Genomic DNA, 20,309 nt, shown 5'->3' with positions numbered 1-20,309 from the left:
CCATAAATTCTCCATCTGAATTTTAATTTAGGTATTATATAATGTTTTGATCATTATAAAATAAGCTAACAAGCTGTGCCTAAACTTGTTTTATTTTAAGCTTTATTTTATATTTAATCAGTTGAAAACCTAGTAACAGAACTTCGTAACCGACTAGGCAGTTTTATTAGGTTTCATTTTATTTTAAGACCGTAATTGTTTTTCGGACAATCGTTAGGACGTTTAATGGATAAAAAGTCATCCATATTATTGTTTTCCCTTGCCTATTTCTATTATTACAACTTATTTTTATGTTACAAATTTGATTAATAATATATGACACATATTCATATATTTTATCATACACCTCTAAACTACAAACCCTCGTAGGTAGGTACTCGCCTAGTAAAAGTTACCAAACCGATACTGTAACTATTGTAAGACATATTAGTGATATTAGGTATTTATTATATAACCATTTCAGAAACAAAAATCCTTATTGGCGTTGAAACAAATGAGGCCATAATAGTTTATCGCCTGTAAACAGCCTAGTTCACAGCTACAGTGATAAATAAAATAACATATAAGTAGTCGTAAGCCGTCTTCGACAAATGTAACGTAGAGGTCGTTTCAATGCCAAGGATCAACAGTGGTGACGTCGTGATTTTGCTCCATGCTTTCCTGTGGCTTCCTGTTAACTGTGACATTGAGGGAGAGGAGTTGCTGTATCGGCAGGCGAGGGGATAGGTTAACCATGCTAGCCCATTGGCCTGAGCACAGCTCGGGAAACTTTAGCTTTCTCAGGAAATGGCCCTCCAAATACCAGGGCGACACGCATGTCGGAGAGTAATCCCATATTTTCATATCGTTTAGCCGCACCCATCTGTAACGTGGTATTAATTAAGGTGGTGTAGGTTTCATCAGAATGGAGCTGCATGCATACATAAAGTAGGTATTTTTAATCATTCGAAATTGCGCACGGTGAGTTTTTTTTTTTTAATGCATGAATTATGTAGATATAATTATGTAGTATTCAACGAGAATGTCGACTGCATGAATTAATTTGTACATTTATGTACGTTAAATGATTTATTAAACTTACTAAAACAAGAAGTTACATAAAACGTAATAAAATTTAAAATATTATGATTTTTGAGAATTAATCATTAGTCGCATAGCGTCCTATTAAATTAAATATTTTGGAGTGCATAAGTAAACTTAAAAGGTTGCATATGAACATTCTTCACATTAAATGTAAAAGTGTGTTTTCTAACGATTAAAACCTTATTTATAACATGTAAAAAGTTAGATACTTACGACGATATATACAGCGTGTGGCAGTCGCAATGCCAAGGGTTGCCCGAAAGTTTTACGATTGCTAACTTTGGCATATAGTCCAACGTGCGAGATGGTAGAGATGGGAACATGTTTCCGTCTAAGTACCTAGATAGAATAGAATAGAAAACCTTTATTGCCCACCTCAGTTAAGAAACAATACAACATTCAAATATTGCCGACGTAAATTGTCAACATTAAGTCGTAAAGCAGTAATACGATATTACGAGAGGGAAACTGAAAGTTTTTAGAATAGAGAAAACTGTAGTAAATAGGCCGTCACTCTTTATTTTAATGCGTGCTTTAACTTTTTCTGATCATGCATACACAACTTCTTTTATGACGTACAAAACAGATTATAATTTAAATTCTAAATGTACCTCTACGGGAACTAGGCTTCATATACATTATCGGTAGGCGGAAAGTAATTTATCATATTTTTTCAGATACATTTGCATATTTTTTTGGTAATTTCTCAAAAAGCGGCTCTAGCGATTTCGATGAAATGGACAATTTGATCAAGCTAGGGTACATTTTTAAAATAATTAGTTTGCCCAATTCGCATTGTGCTAACGTAGGACGTAAGTGTATATATACCGTGACGATGATACAGTCATTGTTTACATGATATAAAGTCAAATTTCACGAATTTTCCAATTAATACCTGCATGAAAATAGGAGTATGATAGATTTGTTGCCGCCGCTACTGTAAAATATAACTGCAGCGTATTATAATTCTGTTGTTGGCTGAGCCTATACAGAAAATCGTATAAAATTATGACACGAAAAATTTCTCAGGTCAAAATTGGAATAACGCACAATACAGAATTCTCAAATTGCCAACAATTCTGAAATACAAATGATACCCGAATGATATAACCTCAAAAAATTATAAAGTTATATTTCAATAAATTATAGTCCTCTTTTTGTCATAATAATGTGATCTAAGTGGCCCTTTCTAAGAACTTTCAGTGTTGCCTATGTAACTGAAAATTGTAAATGCTTAATAATAATTACTTACAATGTTGTGAGATTCTTTAACATCGAAAAAGTTTTGAAGTGTACTTCGTACAGTTTGTTCTCCGAAAGCATAAGAAATCCCAAGTTGTCTAACCCGTGAAAGCTTGTGATATTTAAAAAGCGCATCTTGTTTTTAGATAAATCGAGCTTTTCAAGTTTTGAGCAATTAGAAAATGTGTAGTCTGGCAGAACTGTCAAAGAGTTGCCTTTTAAATCCAAATTTCTTAAATGCTTCAGATTTTCAAATTCCACACCTGTTAGCTGAAACAATATTTAATAAGATTCTGGAGCGCAGGAGTAATTGTTATAATCTGTGCGTAAAATTAAGTAGAATTTTCTTTGGTATGTGTGTATTGTAACTAATAAATGAGGTTCAAAATTGAGTGAGTTTTACATAATATCCTGATTATCACCTACCTTATATTAGGGTATGATATAGAAAATTACTTTTTGTTGTCGATATTAAACATATTATTGTAAGAAACTAACTTACGCTTTGTAAGTTATTATCCGACAAATCCAAGTAAATGAGACTGCTGAGCTTGCTAAACAACCGCTCTGGAATGTTCTCAAGATTGTTTTTATCCAGCAGCAATGTCTCTAATGAAACGAGATTTTTGAAAGCATTCTCAGTTATATTAATGATCCTATTTTCTGACAATTTCAAAATTACTAACGTCTTCAGCAAAAACGTGCCGTTTTGGATTTGTTGTATTTTGTTATTAGATAAATCTAAAATGCGTAGCGATTCCAATCCTATAAAGCTGTCTGACGGTATATAAACGACTTGATTATTTGAGATATCGATGGTTTCTAGATATGAGTTATTGGCAAATAACTTTTCGGGCAGCGTGTAGAGGAAGTTGTTAGATAGATCAACATGGAATAGTTTCTTAGTAGCTCGGAAAGTTTCGCTGTCAATTTCTTCTAGAAAATTTCTTTGTAGTCGCCTGAAAAAAAAAAACAAATTAAACTAATTAAATTATTAAGTACTTCCTAATGACTATTTAAAGATGAATTTGAAATATTTTATTTTTATTTTTTTATTAGTAACTTATCAGTTAGAGTGTTAGTGGTTAGTGTGGGTGGGTCACCTCCAATGAAGACGGTTTTCAAATGAAGCTGTTACTAGTTTTATGACCTTCATTTAAGAGTCATTATATTTGTTTTTATTTTAATAAATTTACCTGATTATAACCTACTATTGTAATGGTAACCAAATTTATTACATACCAGCAAACTGATATAAGCTCAGTCATTACGGGACAGCAAGGATCGCGGATTGGAAATCATTATCAACAGAAAATTAAATAGAAAATAAACATTTTGTACGAAAAAGGATTCAACAAAATAGGCTCAATATTCTCATGTATTTTTACGGTTATTATAAACATTTTTACAGTAGGATTCCTATTTAAATATATTTTGCAAATACGAGTAGTTTAATGACAATGTTAACATTGCTTCCACCGACTTAGGACGGCAATTACAAGAGCCTTGTATTTTGTTGATTTTGTTTTGTACGATGTTATCGTTACTCATTACATATTGTAAAAATATATCGATGTCGATAATTATTGTTGTAGCAAAAGTTCTCACGAACGTATTTTTGTTAGCAGTAGCATATACAATCAATCGTGATTGCATTGTTAACGTCGTCATCATCATATTAGCCCTGTATCAACCACTGCTGAGCATAGGCCTCTTCGATTAATACGCCACTCGTCGCGGTCCTGAGCTAATCTCACCCGGAAATGACCCGCAATCTTCCAAAGGTCGTTCACTTGACGAGGTTACGGATGCGACGCGTTCCTCTTTTTAATCGAAAGCGGCCACCATCATTACAACTACCCAACTGATAGGTAAAACACAATTAAATGTTCTAAATGTACATACTTTTCTAAAGTATATACTTTTGACGCATAATAAAGTGAAAAGTACATTCTCAAGCAGCTTAACAAAAAGAGATATGAATATGTCTCTGTCTGTAGATTTGTAGAACAATTTTATTAGTCTGTAACAGATGCCTTTGAACGCGAACTGTAGAAATTTATCTCTGTTTGGAAAAGTATTATACTTTTGTCGCGTTGTTTCATCCGCTACTATTGATATTGCTGACTATACCTACATATATACATTGATATGGTGTTTTCACACCGGTTGTAATCGAGAATTATGTTTTTCAATACTGGATTATAATTGCACCCCTTTCATCTACAGGTACTTAATATTAAGAACTGTTGTTGACTGGGCCCATACTCACAGTATCCTCAGACTGACTAGGGAGTCAAAAATGCCGGCCGGCAGATACTCCACATGGTTATCAAACATGTCCAGTTCACTCAGCGACCTCATGCCTTTGAACGTTGTCTTGTGAAGCGTGCGCAGTTTATTCGTGCCTAGATCGCTGAAATGTAAAACAAGGTGCTTACCATTAAACGTATAGTTTGCTTTTTCGGGTTTCGTACCTCAAAAGGAAAAAAACGGAACCCTTATAGGATCACTCGTGCGTCTGTCTGTCTGTCTGTCCGTCTGTCACAGCCTATTTTCTCCGAAATTACTGGACCAATTAAGTTGAAATTTGGTATACATATGTAAGTTTGTGACCCAAAGACGGACATGTAACGTAAACAAATTAATTTTAAACATGAGGGCCACTTTTGGGGGTTAATGAGAAAATTAAAAAACAAATATCGTGTTACATATCAAATGAAAGAGCTCATTGTTTGAATTTCAAATATATATATTTTTTATAATTTTAGTATAAAAAATTTAGAAGTTATTCAAGAAAAGAGGCAAAAAATGACCCTTTATCTCCGAAACTACTGGGTCTAAAATGTTGAAAAAATACACAAAATAGATTACAGGAAAATCTATTAGAAATGTGCAGTCAAGCGTGAGTTGGACTTAATTAATTAGTTTTTGATCCCGCCCCTACGGGTTTTTTTAGATATTTCACTCATGTTCCACATAAAAAATACATTGTTTAAATTGTGTAATGTACGGAACCCTTGGAACGCGAGTCCGACTCGCACTTGGCCGGTTTTATTAAAAGCAAACACTAATAATTTTATAATAATTATTATAATATGCGCAATATTTTTTAAAACATCGCAGTCGATCTGTGTATCTGCGAAGGAATTCAACGGTGTGTGATGTCCCTGATCCACATTTATGTTAGGCTAGTTTCATTATAGTCCGAATTCTTGTAAAAAACATTTTGATTTCATATGCCTAGTGTCCTCTCACTACCGCCATATTATTTTTGCAGGGGAAGCAAGTGCAAAAATGTATGGAGCAGTATTGTCTCAGGCGACGCCGCTTGGCACGATTAACGATGCTCTACATGCACCAGCTTCATTACTTACATATTGACAAGGTCCGATGGGACCAGAAGGTCACTTGTAAGGGTGGTGAGGCCAGCACGCCAGCAGTTAAGGGACCGACGAACCACATCGCAACGGCACACGCTTTTCCCGCACTGCCGCCAGCGGGATTGAGAAACACTAATCGTCCATGCTGTGAACAATTAGGGGAAAGTGAGGAGATTTGATCCCTAGGCGGGGAACCTTGATTTAAAGTCTAACCAAACTCATCAGTCGTCACCTACAGTTTTACAAATACTCATAGAAAAACGTACATATATGTTTGTGTGATTTTTCTTTTGCAAATGCACTCATGATTCTAGGAGGTCTAAGAAAAAGCTAACGGAATTAGTCGTCTCTATTATAGAGTAGGAAGCAAAGCTGTTTCTGACAAATACAAAACAGGATAAGAAATATCTATATGTAGGGATGTAATGTAACGCAAGTATATTTACACGTGCTATAGATGATGGCCATCTTTAACTAAAAATTTGTGTCTATGTAAAAATGTATAAACAGAGACTAATAGAGAATTTCTGGTGAAACTATTTATTAAAAAAGTTCTACGCTTTTTGAATATTAAAGTATAAATAATATTCTTTACTTAGTAGTAAATAAGCAATTTTATTAATCAAGAAAATAGAAAATGAAACTTTTACGGGTCATAAATTTGTTCGAGAGTCTTAGGGTCTTAGTCGAGGGTAAGAGTTCTTTTAACTTTCAGAATGCATTATTTATTAGGGATAAAGGTAACGGCCCAATTCGAACTTTTAGATACGTCAAATATTACGTCTAGATACGATATGGATTAGATATGCCCGTGTCAAAAGTGACGCTCCTTCAAACAAAAACGTCCTACCTGTTTGATTTGTCCAATCCAGTAGGGAAGGATTGGGCAGTCATATTTTTTAGCAATCACATTCAGAATGCTGTTAGTACTATGCCTGACAATATTGGAGTCCGTCTAAGCTAAATTTTCAACGACTTGAAAAGAAAAAAGTGCGTGATTATACAGGTCATATTTTCATAGAAATTAGACACTAATGATGATATTGTCATTCCAAATGCCACGCAGTTAGCTTTGTCTGTATTGTGGTTTTTGGTTCATGCATTAAATATAATTAGAAAAAAAATAAGAAGTCTCTCTAACTCGACTGTTCAATAGCGCGTAATCTTCTGTCCAGCTGTCTCCACTGCAGGTCTTCGACGCAACTCCCAGGGCCTTTAGGACCCTGGCCCTGGGTACCTCGAGCCACCATGTCCAGTACTTCGCAGGCCGTTAAGGAGCATTGGCCGTGAGTCAGCTGTAATACTGAACAAATTAAACGTTAAAAAACAATTAAGTTAATTACTAATTAACTTACGTTCGAATTTACAAGTGCGACGGAGAGTCAACACGTCGAACGTGGTTCGCGGTAGGCCGTCAGGAACGAGGCGACCGAAACGGTTCCGATTGCATCCGAACTCTGCCGAAACCAATGATCGGCCAAGCCGACTAGTCGGCCATCTGAGCGCCGACTAGTCGGCTAGTCGGCCAAATCCATAGTCGGTACATCACTAATAATTAGTTTAATTTATTTTTTACGTTTGTGGGCAAAATTGAGGATTTTGTGTAGGCCAAATATGCTTCTGAAAAAAAAAAAAAAGTTTACTAGTGGCTCTGTGATCTGTAGACCTCTTGAACCACCATGACTTCGACATTGTGAAAATTAAAACACTGCATCGACAAAAAAAAAACGAACAAAATTTTAATAGAATCGGTTGAAAATTGCGACCAACAGGTAGAGAACATCCGGACATACGAAAGCATTTTTACCCAAGCTAAAACGGAGACCTTCGCTAACGCTTCGCTCATGATGGGTCGCTTCGGTCGGGATGACATTCGCGGCAGTATTGTTACCCCGTCGTTATACACAAGTGGAAGCCGTTAACTGCGACGTTTTGTGTTGAAAGCTTTAGGATAAAGAGATAAAAATAGTTTATTTTTCATACAGTGTGACCTTAGCCATCGGACAGTGCTTTTTTGAGATGTCTATAAAAATAGGGTAGTTGACAAATATTTATTAATGGTATCAGTCGATCAGGTTTGTTTTGAGGATCAAATGTCTGTATGGGACCCATTGTCTTAAAGCAATAAAAAAGTCACAAACGATGGTCAGTCTGTCATCCGCACTTTGGCAATACATCGTGCCGTCACGATGTTGTTATACATTGCTTATTTTCTATCTATTTAACTAGATTTAGTTACAAAATTCAACATGTGTCAACAACCCTATTCAATGTGTACTTACTGTGAAATATTAACGATGAAAGGTAGCTTTTTGTTGGACACCTAACGACGGTTCTCCATAGGAAAGTGACTGAGCGTTTTCTATTCATGTCTATTCAATATATTAAAAAGGGTGCTGCAAATGTATTAATTTGGGACACGATATCCTTAAACGAAAGGATAAGCTGTCACGCTCTCGAATAACGATGTTTACAACTACCCTCTGAGAAACATAGCACCTAAAAGGTAGATGGGTATCTATACTATCTACACACACACACACACACACACACACATACACACACACACACCTAAACTTCTTACAAGCCGTTCATTTATTTCTGAATGTTTCTGATATTGAAGTTGTAAACTGGAATAACCATAATTTTTATTCACAATTCCGTAATAAACTAGGAACCATTACACTTTCTTCATGTCCGTCTGTCTGCTCGTGATCGTTAGTGCTAGAAAGCTACAATTTGGCATGGATATATAAATCATCATGCTGACAAAGTGGTAAAAAAAATTTGAAAAAAATTATTTTAGTTTACTTTATAGGAGTAACACACGTAAAGTGCTAATTTCGCTTCGCTTCAGTGGGTATCGTTAGGTAGATCCTTAAAAATGAATAGCCTAAATAGGCGTCTTCAACAACAATATTTTTAATAAAGCGTATATTTTTAGAAGTAATATCTCCGAAAGAAAAAATATTGTGTCCCTCTCCCGTTTAACTTTTGAACCATGGGTCCAAAAAATAGAAAGAAAATTGCGAAAGTAGTGCTTCACAGACTTTCAATGAAAACTATAGCGAACATTATAATTTAGGCCGTGTTTGAGTTATCGCAAAAAGTCTTCCCTGCAATTGAACGCTTTTAAGTATAGTAACGCTCTTCTTACGAAGGATAACATACCGTAGGAAAAACAAAACACTTGAAATAAAATTTGTCGGTGAAGATCATTTATTCGGGAGGGACCCCCTAGTCATGGTACAGTCTTGATATTTAAGAGGTAATTTTGTAAAACAAATTGTATGTTAGGTTATTTTTAATGATTTAATCTTAAAAACAAAAGTCTTACTTTGATAATTAAATAGCAATCATCAATTTGTTTTATGATGGTCGTCATTTTTAACAAGGAAACTGGAAAATGGTCACTCTTCCAGAGTATGATTTGACCTGGCCAAATGTATAAGTATTACAATCATTTAATTGTTACATTCAAATTTAATAGCCTATTTAACGCTGATTCCAACAATATATGCTTTAATATATGTATAGAGAAGCTTAAATTGACTATTTGGTAAAATCTTCTTAATCCGCGCTGACCATCCATCTGGGCTCCGCCACTTGACTGCCTTTGCGCAAATCAGCGGCGCCAATTGATTACTTTTCGCGTTTTTGCTGGCGCCACTTGAAGGGCTAAAGGTTTTAATAGAATTTCACGGGACAAAAGCCCTAGCACCGTTGTAAGTCCTAATACTTATAATTTGACATTGAAAACGTTAATAGAACTTTAAATTGATTGCGTATATGCCAGCATAATAATTCAGTGAGAAAAATTGCTTAGTCGCTTGGTAACTTGTAAAGTTTACAATTAAATTAATATCGCGTTATGGTGGAAATCGATACCTTTGGGGTTAATTGTCGTTAAAATTTCGATATCTCTTAAAAAGTTGCCTTTACAACCCAATTTTTGTACTATGAGCTTGCAAAAACAGCTTATCTGAAGAGACGTAAATATATTATATAATAGAAGATCCTATGTATGTCTTTCCCCGGGAGTCAAACGATCTCTATACTAAATTTCAACTAAATCGGTTCAGTGGTTAAGCGTGAAACGTGAATTATTATTGTTCACCACACCAGCTGGTAAAGGCTCTCTTGATTGTTCAAAAACTGATAGTAAAGTTGCATTTTATTCACATGTGAGGCAAAGTAATCAAATGAAAATTTTGAGTTGTTTTCTTATGTTTGCTGCTAGAATTGTTTTTTAAATGACGATTTTGAATGATACATATTTTATAACATTCATTTTGAATCGATTTGCTTTGATTTTGTTTACAACAACAACAACAAATCGTTTATTTACCAAATATTTTACAAGTTGACATCACAGGTTGAACAAAAAATAATAAATTAGATTTTACAATTAAGCTAATATCTATCGGCCCCAAATTAGGCGCAGCCTGTATCTCGGGAACCGAGTAAATACAATTTACTGAGACATTTTAACAATACTGAGTATGATGGCCGTTGATTGAACGAGAGATATCAAATATGAACTATAAATTAATTGAACTACAAAAAAGTGCATAAAAGTGCAGTTAAGTTTGATATTTTACTGTTAGTATTTTTCTTATGTTGGTGTGGTGAAAAGTTATGTCTTTCACTCAGTGGCAAAATTTGTTAAACTCTCGTGTCTTGAAACCCTCGCAACGCTCAAGATTCCATTTTTCGAACTACTCGCTACGCTCGTGGTTCAATTTTCGAATCTTTTGCTTCCTCGGGTATCAATATTAGCACGAGAGGTTAAACAACAACTTAGCCCCCTTGTAATACTAATAACTATTTTATACTTTATATGTTTTTACTTCGAAATGGTGTCAATATGATACCATAAATGAATTTGGCATCCCCGAATTATACGAAAACGGTACCAAACTTCTAAATCAAATAAAAACATGTAAAGTAATACTAACAAATCAGCCGCTTTACCTGCAGCGTTTAAATTTGGAGGCCTGATTATGTGCAATTAAACTCGATTTAACAGAATGTCTATGAAATTCCATTCAGTACGATTAAAGATTTGGCTGAAATTCCCAGAAGTTAACGGAAGATTTATCTGTCGTTTTGTTTAAACAAGCTGCGTCGTTATTCCCTTCGTTTATCGTCGAATTGCTTTGGGAAAATTGGAATTATTTCAAGATCCATAGCCCATACCATACGTACCTAACCTTTCCTTATTACCTATAGCTACAGTCCTACAGTTAATATAAGTATCGGAAACTCGCTACAACGTGTATTAAAAAAAATTACTGTTCGTTGAACAGCGTTTTCTATATACTTATTACATTGATGCGTGCTTTACAACTTTGGTGTTCTTTTGCTAACATGTCAACCTCCATCCATCCATCCATCCATCCATGTTTAGTTAAGTTAATTCATATCTTGTCGTTACATATGTTACATACTTATAATTAACTTAGAATCTCTTTGTAATATGATAGTTATTTTGTATACCCATGCACCTATAAAAAGCAAATATGGAAGTAGTCTGCAATAACTACATTACAAGATAACTTATAAAACCTACTAAAAACTTCCTATTTTTAAAATCTGTTCCTGACATGTTATTTTGTATCACTACTACTCGTAGTAACGCATCTCGTGAGGTGCACGGGCGAATAATAAAAAAATCAAGGAGCACGTTCAGCCTCCATATTGTAACTTTCCAGATTGCTTTATAAACGAGGTCTAAACTCCAGAATTGGCATTGGTATTTAATTACCATTAGTTCGAACGAAATCAACTCTCTTCTGATTTCGCAATCCAGGAAATTAGACGTTGGTGGGGTAAGGTCGATATCTCGATAGCTTTCAGTTTCAATACGCAGCGGCATGGACTTGAAAATTGGGTAAAAGAGGATCGGAAACGTTCTTGTAGGTAACGCCTATTACAAGTGTTTTAGTGTCCCCCAAAACCGGATTTATTGCCGAACCGAAACCGAAACTTCGGCAGGACACTAATGAAAATTCCTGTTTTTGTCCGAAAGGTTCGGTAGTTTTTTCGCCGAAACGGAACCTTCGGCCGAAACATGCCATTAATGCCGAAACCGAAACATCGTTCGGACACTAGTCTATATCATAGAGTGTCTGCTTATCATCGAGGAGGCTTAAGGTACGTAGGACGTAAGCTTGAAAGTTAAACATTATTCCTACCCCGGGTTATTCGATTTCTGTAACGCAAATACGGTTAATTTGCTATCTTAAGTACAATGAGTTTTCCGCGGCCGTAGTCACCGCGGCGTTTGCGTAAACTAACTCTCAATCATCTCACTCGTACTGATATACTCGTATTAGTGCTAGAGATATGCACTGCGAGTGAGTAGTCCCGTGGTAACCCTATAACGATCACGTAGATGAGATCGTATTGAGTCGATGCTCTCGATTCGATAACGATGGAATTTAATGATCTGCGCGCTTTGATTGATGATGCTGATGTCGAAGCCAAAGGAAGTATAATTATCATTTACTCCGATCCGCCAAGATCGCCTAATTTTGACCCAATATCGAATTTACTGGTCTTTTGTTCTTATGAATTTTAGTTACTATAACTTACCACACTGTCTCCTTAAATTAAAATAAATATATTTAGCGTTCACTATACATTTATAGAGCCATTGCTCTTAAGGGATTATTTAAGAGGCCGTAGTCGATTTTGGAGCAAAAATGTAAAATTGATAGATTTAGTCGTTGAAATTATACACGTTTTGTTACGTAATATCTAAGTAACAAGTATTGATTTCTATTAGCACGTCTTCTCATCTTGCCTTTTAATAATGAGGTCGCGAGCGTGCGTCACCGGTAATGCATGAAGAGAAGGGGCAGTTTTTAAAAATTCATCAAAAAATCATGGTGGTAAATTATACAAGTTGATGTATAAGAATAGTTTCAGCAAATGTTGTAGATTGTTTAAGTATCAAAATTACGTTGAAATTAAGTCGATTTTCAGAGAAATTGAAGTAATTTCTGGAGAAAACTGATTTCGTCTAACTTTCATTTACACTACTTCAAAGTCATAATAATAAAAATGTTGTCTGATAAACGTCAAGTACAGGATATGTGTAATACAAAATTACCATGTTTAGCAGTCCAAACTTTACGAAATTTACAAATAAGAGCGACAAATTCAGTGCTTTACGCGCGTTTACCTAAACGTCCATCAGAAAAGCAAACATTACTAATTTAGTGGGTCTGTTTTCAAAAAACTGATCTGATAAAAGGTAAGATAAGAAGACGTGCTAATAGAAACCAGTACTTGTTATTTCAATTAGGTAACAAAAGGTGTAAAATTTCACGGACTAAATCTATCAATTTTACATTTTTGCGACTAAAATCGACACCGGCTTCTTAAGGGCCTAATCAGAAATTTAGAACAATAACAAAGTAGGCAGATACAACTATGAGAGTATTATGCCTTGAAACGGAATATACGTATATACAAGTACCTAAAATGAATAGTGAATTATATAATAGGATTTACCTTAAGTAAATAAAATTGATTAAGCAGGAAATAATTTGACAATGTACCTAAGAAAATTATGCGTCACATTATTAATTTTGGAATAAATATAAATTATGCATTTACTATAACTAGGTACCATTATATGTTTACACTAATAATTATTATATAATTTATTTATCCCATTTTAATTATTAACAGTTTATATTTATATTTATTCTCTAATAATTAAAAATGAATGGTACCTAACAACAATAAACTAATATTAAACTAATCTAGATAAAAAAACACACTTTTGATGACCAAAACTAATATATTTTTAATAGGTACCTACTCGAATAAGCAATACAAGTATTCGTGTTAATTAAATAAACTATAGTCCTGCTTATAAACTTTCGAAGTAATTTCGCTTAATGAGGTGAGCGTGTAGGTACTGGTATTTTATAACTCCTGATCCTAATCTTAATGGGCTTTCTAAAGTGTAATTTACTCTGTTCAGCAATTAACTGACCTGATTTCGTTTGTCAGGTTTCATGTAAAATCGCACATTTTAAGATTTTAATGTATTTACGCCGCTTTACGCTTGACCAGTATGTATTTAAATTTTATTTGTTACTTCGCTTAATAATCAATGAATCAAGTCTGATATTTAAATAAATAAATAAATATTAGGGGACATCTTACACAAATCAACCTAGCCCCAAACTAAGCAAAGCTTGTACTATTATGGGTGCTAGGTGACACGACGATATACATAACCTGTCTTAACCTGTTTTATGTGCAATAAAGTGTTTTACATACATACATACATACGAGTATACTTATATAGATAAATACATACATAGAAAACAGCCGTGACTCAGGAACAAAATAAATATTTGTGTTCATCACACAAATAAATGCCCTTACCGGGATTCGAACCCAGGACCATCGGCTTCACAGGCAGGGTCACTACCCACTAGGCCAGACCGGTCGTCAATATGAATATTATATTTTACCATTCTCTAGAAAGTTAGAAGGTTCCATCGGCACCCTAAAAGTGAATATAAAATGTAAATAGTTCTCCGATAAAAATATTTAACACCTTTTTTTGAAATTGATTTTAGGCCCCAAAAATACACAATATTTTCGGAACACAAAATACATTTTTTTTGTACTTAGTTGACGACAAATTTACTAAGGTATACAAAGTATATATTTTTTTGTGAAATTTATGGCCAGTAAAAGAAATATATGGATTTTAACAAAAAATGGGAGTTCTTCAATTCTGCCCCACCTGCAGGGCACTTTGATACATGACATGGGACACTTTGATAAATATATTATTTTGGGGTTAATGAAAGTGCCCCGTAAGTATTTCAAACTCACTTAGCTGACCAGTAGTAAACTTTTTAAACATTATAAAAAGCCTATCAAGTGTGGTGCTATTAGTACATTTTCTACAGTTATTAAGCACGTGTACTAAAACTACATAAAAAAAACATTTATTGAAATCAGTGTCAGTTTTTAACAAAAACTGCTTGGATTGTTTTAACTTTTCTTTGTCAATTTTCTCTCTGTTCGTACGTTGCGTACGTATTCACAAAAAAAAAATTGTTTAAATATTTCTCAACAAATAAACTAGCAGCAGTACCCCTGCTAGATACACTACAGGGGCACTTTGACATGTTCAAAACTGCCCCAATCCTAATTGTACCAAAATACCCCAATGGATAAATAAATTAAAAATCATTTATTAAAAATATACCGTTGAGTATTACTTTTAAATGATAAGCTAGCTTTTTTAATGAATAAACGTACTTAGCGCTCATTATAATGTTCATCTGGAAAAGTCTAAAATTTCGTTCCAAAACTCGATAAAAAAATCTTTTTATTATTTAAATTAATTTTTATTTAAATAAAATAAAAGTTTTATTATTTAATTAAAATATTTTTTTTTGGTACTATGCGACAGCGGAAACACGTATTGACGCGCCTAGTGCCAACGGCTGGCAGACCAGCTGTGCCGAAGCTGGTACCTCAGTCACACATACAAAGCCATGTTTTAGTGTTGCTGAAGGTGACCATAAGTTTTTGGTTAAGGAATTAGTATGGGTGTTCAAAACTGCCCCTTGTGCCTATCTGCCCCGCTTCCACCTACGAGCTACATGTCGCAAACCGATACGGTTTTCCTGTATGCCCGGCCTGGGAAAACGAAGAATCTCACACGGTGCCTTGGGATGAAAGATTAATGTTGGTATAATCGGACTATACCTCCCTTTTTTCTCCATCGCAACCTTGCACCTTGTAAACAATTTGTAACCGTCATTTTTTTCCATACTTTAAAATACAGGTACTACCAAAACAAAAAGGTGACCTATTTAAAATATATAAAAGTATTTATTAACTATTTACCTTCAACAAACACGAAGTACAAAACAAAAAATACTACACGTTGTTTCATTATAACCACTGCACTGACCACATAGAATACCTACCATTCCCTTTGCCGACATTAGTTATGTGGATACTATGCAATAATGAACCATTTGAATTGTATTTTATATTTAGAATTTGTTGTAAGAAACACATAATAATGTTATTTTGTATACGTTTAGTTTATGTTCTTATTTTTTTTAACGCAAACGGTCAAGGAAAAGTAATTACCATTTTATACTTGTTGTTTTATCTATCCCTTTTTATTCAGCTTGAAACGATCGCTCAGAAAAAATGCTGATTGAGAAATGTAAGTAAGTATAAAGTAGTGGCTACATAATAACAAGTATATACTGCTTTATATATAACCAGGAAGTGGCTAGTTTGAAATTGGGAATTGGCCATTAGGTACATAAGTACTGTCGTCATAAAAACAAAGTTTGCCTTTAATCATTTACATTACAATCATTTTTATTACTGAAAACAAAAACATATATAAAAATGAGTCTGAGAAAAAGGTTACTATTCGTAAAATAAAATTGTTTACCTGTTCAGTACTGTTAATCTTCTTATTTAGCTAATTTTGTTCTACGTAAGAAATCCCAGATAAATTAGGGACATTCAATCAATTAAAAGTTTTAAGATTCTTAGGTACAACTTAGAAATACCAAGGATAGTTACGTTGCTTGGGAGCAGTTGCTTTAGTGAAAATGCTTTTAGTTTTAGCGTCTGTTCGACATTTAAATAAGGCCTTTACTTTTCTTTTTCTAGGTACTCTTTGCTTGCGTGTAAGTATTTGATATTGTTTTATCGGTAGAGCTGTTTTCGTTAATTTTAGGTATTTAGCTAGTGGCCTCGCGTTAAGCTTATTAGAAAATGTAAAAGTGAAAAATAATTAGTTCGTTGAGTCGTTATCATAGTGAACTCACAAATGGTATTAATGTATTCGGTATAATGTCCTAAATACAAATATGAGATGACAAGCGCGATAATGGTGGGGTACTGTGATGTCACAAAGTCGGCGGTACAAAGTTTTTTTTTTCTTTTAAACTTACCATGTGGGATATCAAATGATATTAGGGCTTTGTGTGTATATTACAAATATATAAGATACCATATAATTTTTACTACTTGGTCAAACAAATTATTAAAATTTCACAATGCAGTTGATTTTGATTTGCTCTAGATTAAAAACGACTTAATGGATTATTCCAAAATGCATTCCAAGTCACTGTGAATAACCCTTTATATAATTTAAAAAAATAATCAATCAGAAATATTAAAAAATTAGAGAAGTACATCAATTTGAATAACAGTATAATATTCTGATACAGTAGACTACTAAAATATTTTTTTTACTGAAAACATGTGGGGTATGAAAAGAAAGGGTTTTGTCAGTAGATAACGAATATATAACACACTATAAAATTTTCAATGACAACCACAGTCAAAAAGAACCGTGCACGCACACGTCACACTAGCGGTCTGTCATCTCTTACAAGCATCTGTATTTTACAACGCGGACGTGCACCTACACGTCTACGCACACGCATTCGGTTAAACTAAATATGAATATTACATATATAATAATTCTCTGATACACTATTACCTTTTCACCTCAGCAGCTCGAACAAGCCTACTTTCGCCACTACCTGGAGTGAGGAAAGTGACCCTTTCCTCACTCCAGGGAGTGAAGAAAGTGCTACTTGCCTCACTCCAGGGAGTGAAACAAAGTAGCTTTTTGATTTAGTAAAGGCCATGAACTGCCACTTCATACTTTTTTTTGTATTATTCTGTGTAATTCGAAATACATACCTCGAAATACCTTTAATATGTTCTCACTACTGAGGTGAAAAATTATGTGTGCAACACGAGAGAAAAGTTATTTTACATCTCGTGATTACACGCTCAAGATTCTAACTTAGAATCACTCGCTTTGCTCTTGATTCAATTATAGAATCTTTCGCTTTCTCGGGACTCAAAATAAACACTCGCAAGAAAAACCAACTTTTCTCTCTTGTTGCACAAATAACTATATACTAAGTTGAGTCATTCAGTTTTATTAAATTACGGCTCTATATTATATAAGGCCATCTACAATCTATTGATGTACAATTAACCAGTTAACTAAATGGATGACGTCCGCCACTCAGCAGATAACCGAATGGGCGTTGGGGGGTGCTGGCCCTTGCCCATACTTTCCTGTTGTTATTATAAATCAGTCAAAAATAATTCAATTTGCATCGGGCTGCGTGTTCATCTCAAAAGCAAAATTGTTAGGTCGGGTCATGTCTCAATACTACATGCATTATCGATTCTTCGTTATAATATCTATGTGTCATTTATGAAATTGAGATTCAATTCAATTTAATATCTTTAATGTCAAAAATTACAATAAAAATAAAGATCATCGGTGAGATTAAAGACCTAACATTGACTGATGATGAGATCATGGTCAGTTTTGACGTCCAGTCGCTATTTACAAGCCTACCGGTACAAGACTGCATTGAAATTGTCAAGAAGAGGTTATGTGAGCAGAACATGTCAGAGGAATATGCTAAGCTGTTGGAACATTGCCTTACATCTGGCTACTTGCTATGGAATGGTGAATTCTACCTTCAAGTCGACGGCGTGGCCATGGGGTCTCCGGTGTCTCCAGTAGTCGCTGACATCTTTATGGAGGACTTCGAGGAGAGGGCACTCTCATTGGCTCCTCTGCGACCGAAGATATTTAAAAGATACGTAGATGACACTTTTACTATACTTCCAAAAAGTAGTGTTTCAACTTTCTTGGATCACCTAAATTCCATCCATAGCAAAATAAAATTTACTATGGAGTTGGAAAAAGACTGTTCTCTCCCCTTCTTAGATGTATTGGTAAAAAGAAATCCTGATAACACCCTAGGTCGCACTGTGTATAGGAAACCTACTCATACTGATAGGTACTTAAATGGCAAATCTCATCACCATCCCAGTCAACTTGTTACAGTAGGCAAATCTTTGTTTCAGAGAGCCCAGAGGATATGTGATGACCAGCATCTGGCCGCGGAGCTCCAGCATGCCAGGCGCGCGCTCCAGGCAAACGAGCTCAGGATACCGCGGGTCAACCAGAGGTCCCACATTAAGATCCCCACAGTCGAGCGCAGGCCTGCCATTCTGCCTTTTGTCAGGGGGGTCACGGACAGGATCAGCCACATCTTGAAGCGTGCTTCTATAAAAACACATTTCAAGCCAATGAAGAAGATGTCACAATTCCTGAGGCCTGTAAAATGCAATACCCCTCTACAGACTGCAGGAGTGTACAGGCTGGACTGTGAGTGTGGCCTATCATATGTCGGGCAGACGAAACGGAGCATTTCCACTCGGGTGAAGGAACACATAGCTGATGTCAAGCACCGTCGACCTAGGTCTGCTGCACTGCTGCTGTCTGTGAGCATGTCATGGATAAAGCCAATCACTCAATCAAGTTTGATAAGCCTCTGGTTCTTGCCAAGGAGAAGCGTTACATACCCAGAATGCTGCGCGAGGCCATTGAGATTAAGAAATATCCAAACTTTAATAGGGAAGATGGCTTTTCTCTACCACCAGCTTGGGATCCTGTAGTCCACCTGATAAAGGAGCAAGCGAGACATAGACTGTGAGACCGTAGTGTTGGATGATGCTGGACATTCTGATGTTTTGAAAAGATGTGTCCCGCCGAGTTTGTTGCCGGTCCCATATTGGGATACCCTCCTACAATTTAGGAGGGAATTAAATCTTCTCGGGTCCGTGGTGTAGGGTTGGAGCCGGCATAGTTTATTTTTATCGCGTATATATATATCTTTACTTGAAAAATAATTATAGTGTATAACTAGCCTTATGAACCGATTTTGCATGTACAACCAGCCTTAAAGTTTGTAGTCTATGATTGTTCATTATTTTAGTATGTGGGTATTTTTGCATTTTGTAATTTTTTCCTCAGTCACCCGTTGACCACGAACGCTGTAAAGAGTTCGAAACGTCGGGATGTATTATAAATTCAATATACGCGATATAATCCGTTTTCATAGTTTTATTTCATGAGTAACTATCGCGGTAACCGAAGACAATATTATGTACACCAGTACGGACTGGAAGTTGCAACCAAAATCCGGCGACATGAAGACCTTGGGAATAAGCTCGCGCGCGCTCGTTGCGCTCTGCATTTCTTGAAGAGGTGTCGAGATGAAAATCTTATTCCTACATGCGTGAAGATAGCTCCGAAGAAGGACATTATCGGCAGTGAACGCATACTTCGCCGGGCGAGTGAGAGATTACTGTGCAAAACCATCCATAACAACCGTTACACGGCTTATAGACTTGAGCAACAGATTAAGGTAGGCACCGGTCAATTGCAGGAAGTGTTGACAAGCACCGATTTTAATGATGTTGTTGAACAAGGTAATAAACGTTACGCATTTACATTTGAACAATGCAAGAAACGACAAAGTGCCAAGTTTGACAAGTTAAAATCGAAAACGAGACGCAGCGATAACGGAGGGCTTCAGAATAATAGCGCTAACGGAACGTCGCTGTCAGTGTCAAATCGGTCGGTTGTCAATCTATCCAGTAAACAATTGTCGACGTCTGAGTTTTCAGTATTAGAAAAAGGTCTTAATTATGTTGTGGCTCCGCGAAAGATCCCTTTTGAGGACATTATTGTTAGTG

The 20,309-nt window shown here is 35.3% G+C and overlaps 1 protein-coding gene across 1 annotated transcript; it reads right to left on the bottom strand.

The window, feature by feature from the left end:
• Positions 1-591: 591 nt before the first annotated feature.
• On the bottom strand, positions 592-15,651 carry LOC134742718 (carboxypeptidase N subunit 2-like). The gene is made up of 8 exons (XM_063675907.1): positions 15,603-15,651; positions 6,850-7,011; positions 5,703-5,853; positions 4,598-4,741; positions 2,828-3,284; positions 2,336-2,595; positions 1,297-1,422; positions 592-862 (listed from the first exon to the last, which is right to left on the bottom strand). Exons 1-8 carry the CDS (start codon positions 15,649-15,651, stop codon positions 610-612), a joined length of 1,602 nt encoding a protein of 533 aa, XP_063531977.1. The 3' UTR covers positions 592-609.
• Positions 15,652-20,309: the final 4,658 nt, after the last annotated feature.

Source organism: Cydia strobilella, chromosome 7 (assembly GCF_947568885.1).
Source record: "Cydia strobilella chromosome 7, ilCydStro3.1, whole genome shotgun sequence".
Lineage (NCBI taxonomy): Eukaryota > Metazoa > Arthropoda > Insecta > Lepidoptera > Tortricidae > Cydia > Cydia strobilella.
This window is presented reverse-complemented; position numbering and strand designations above follow the sequence as displayed.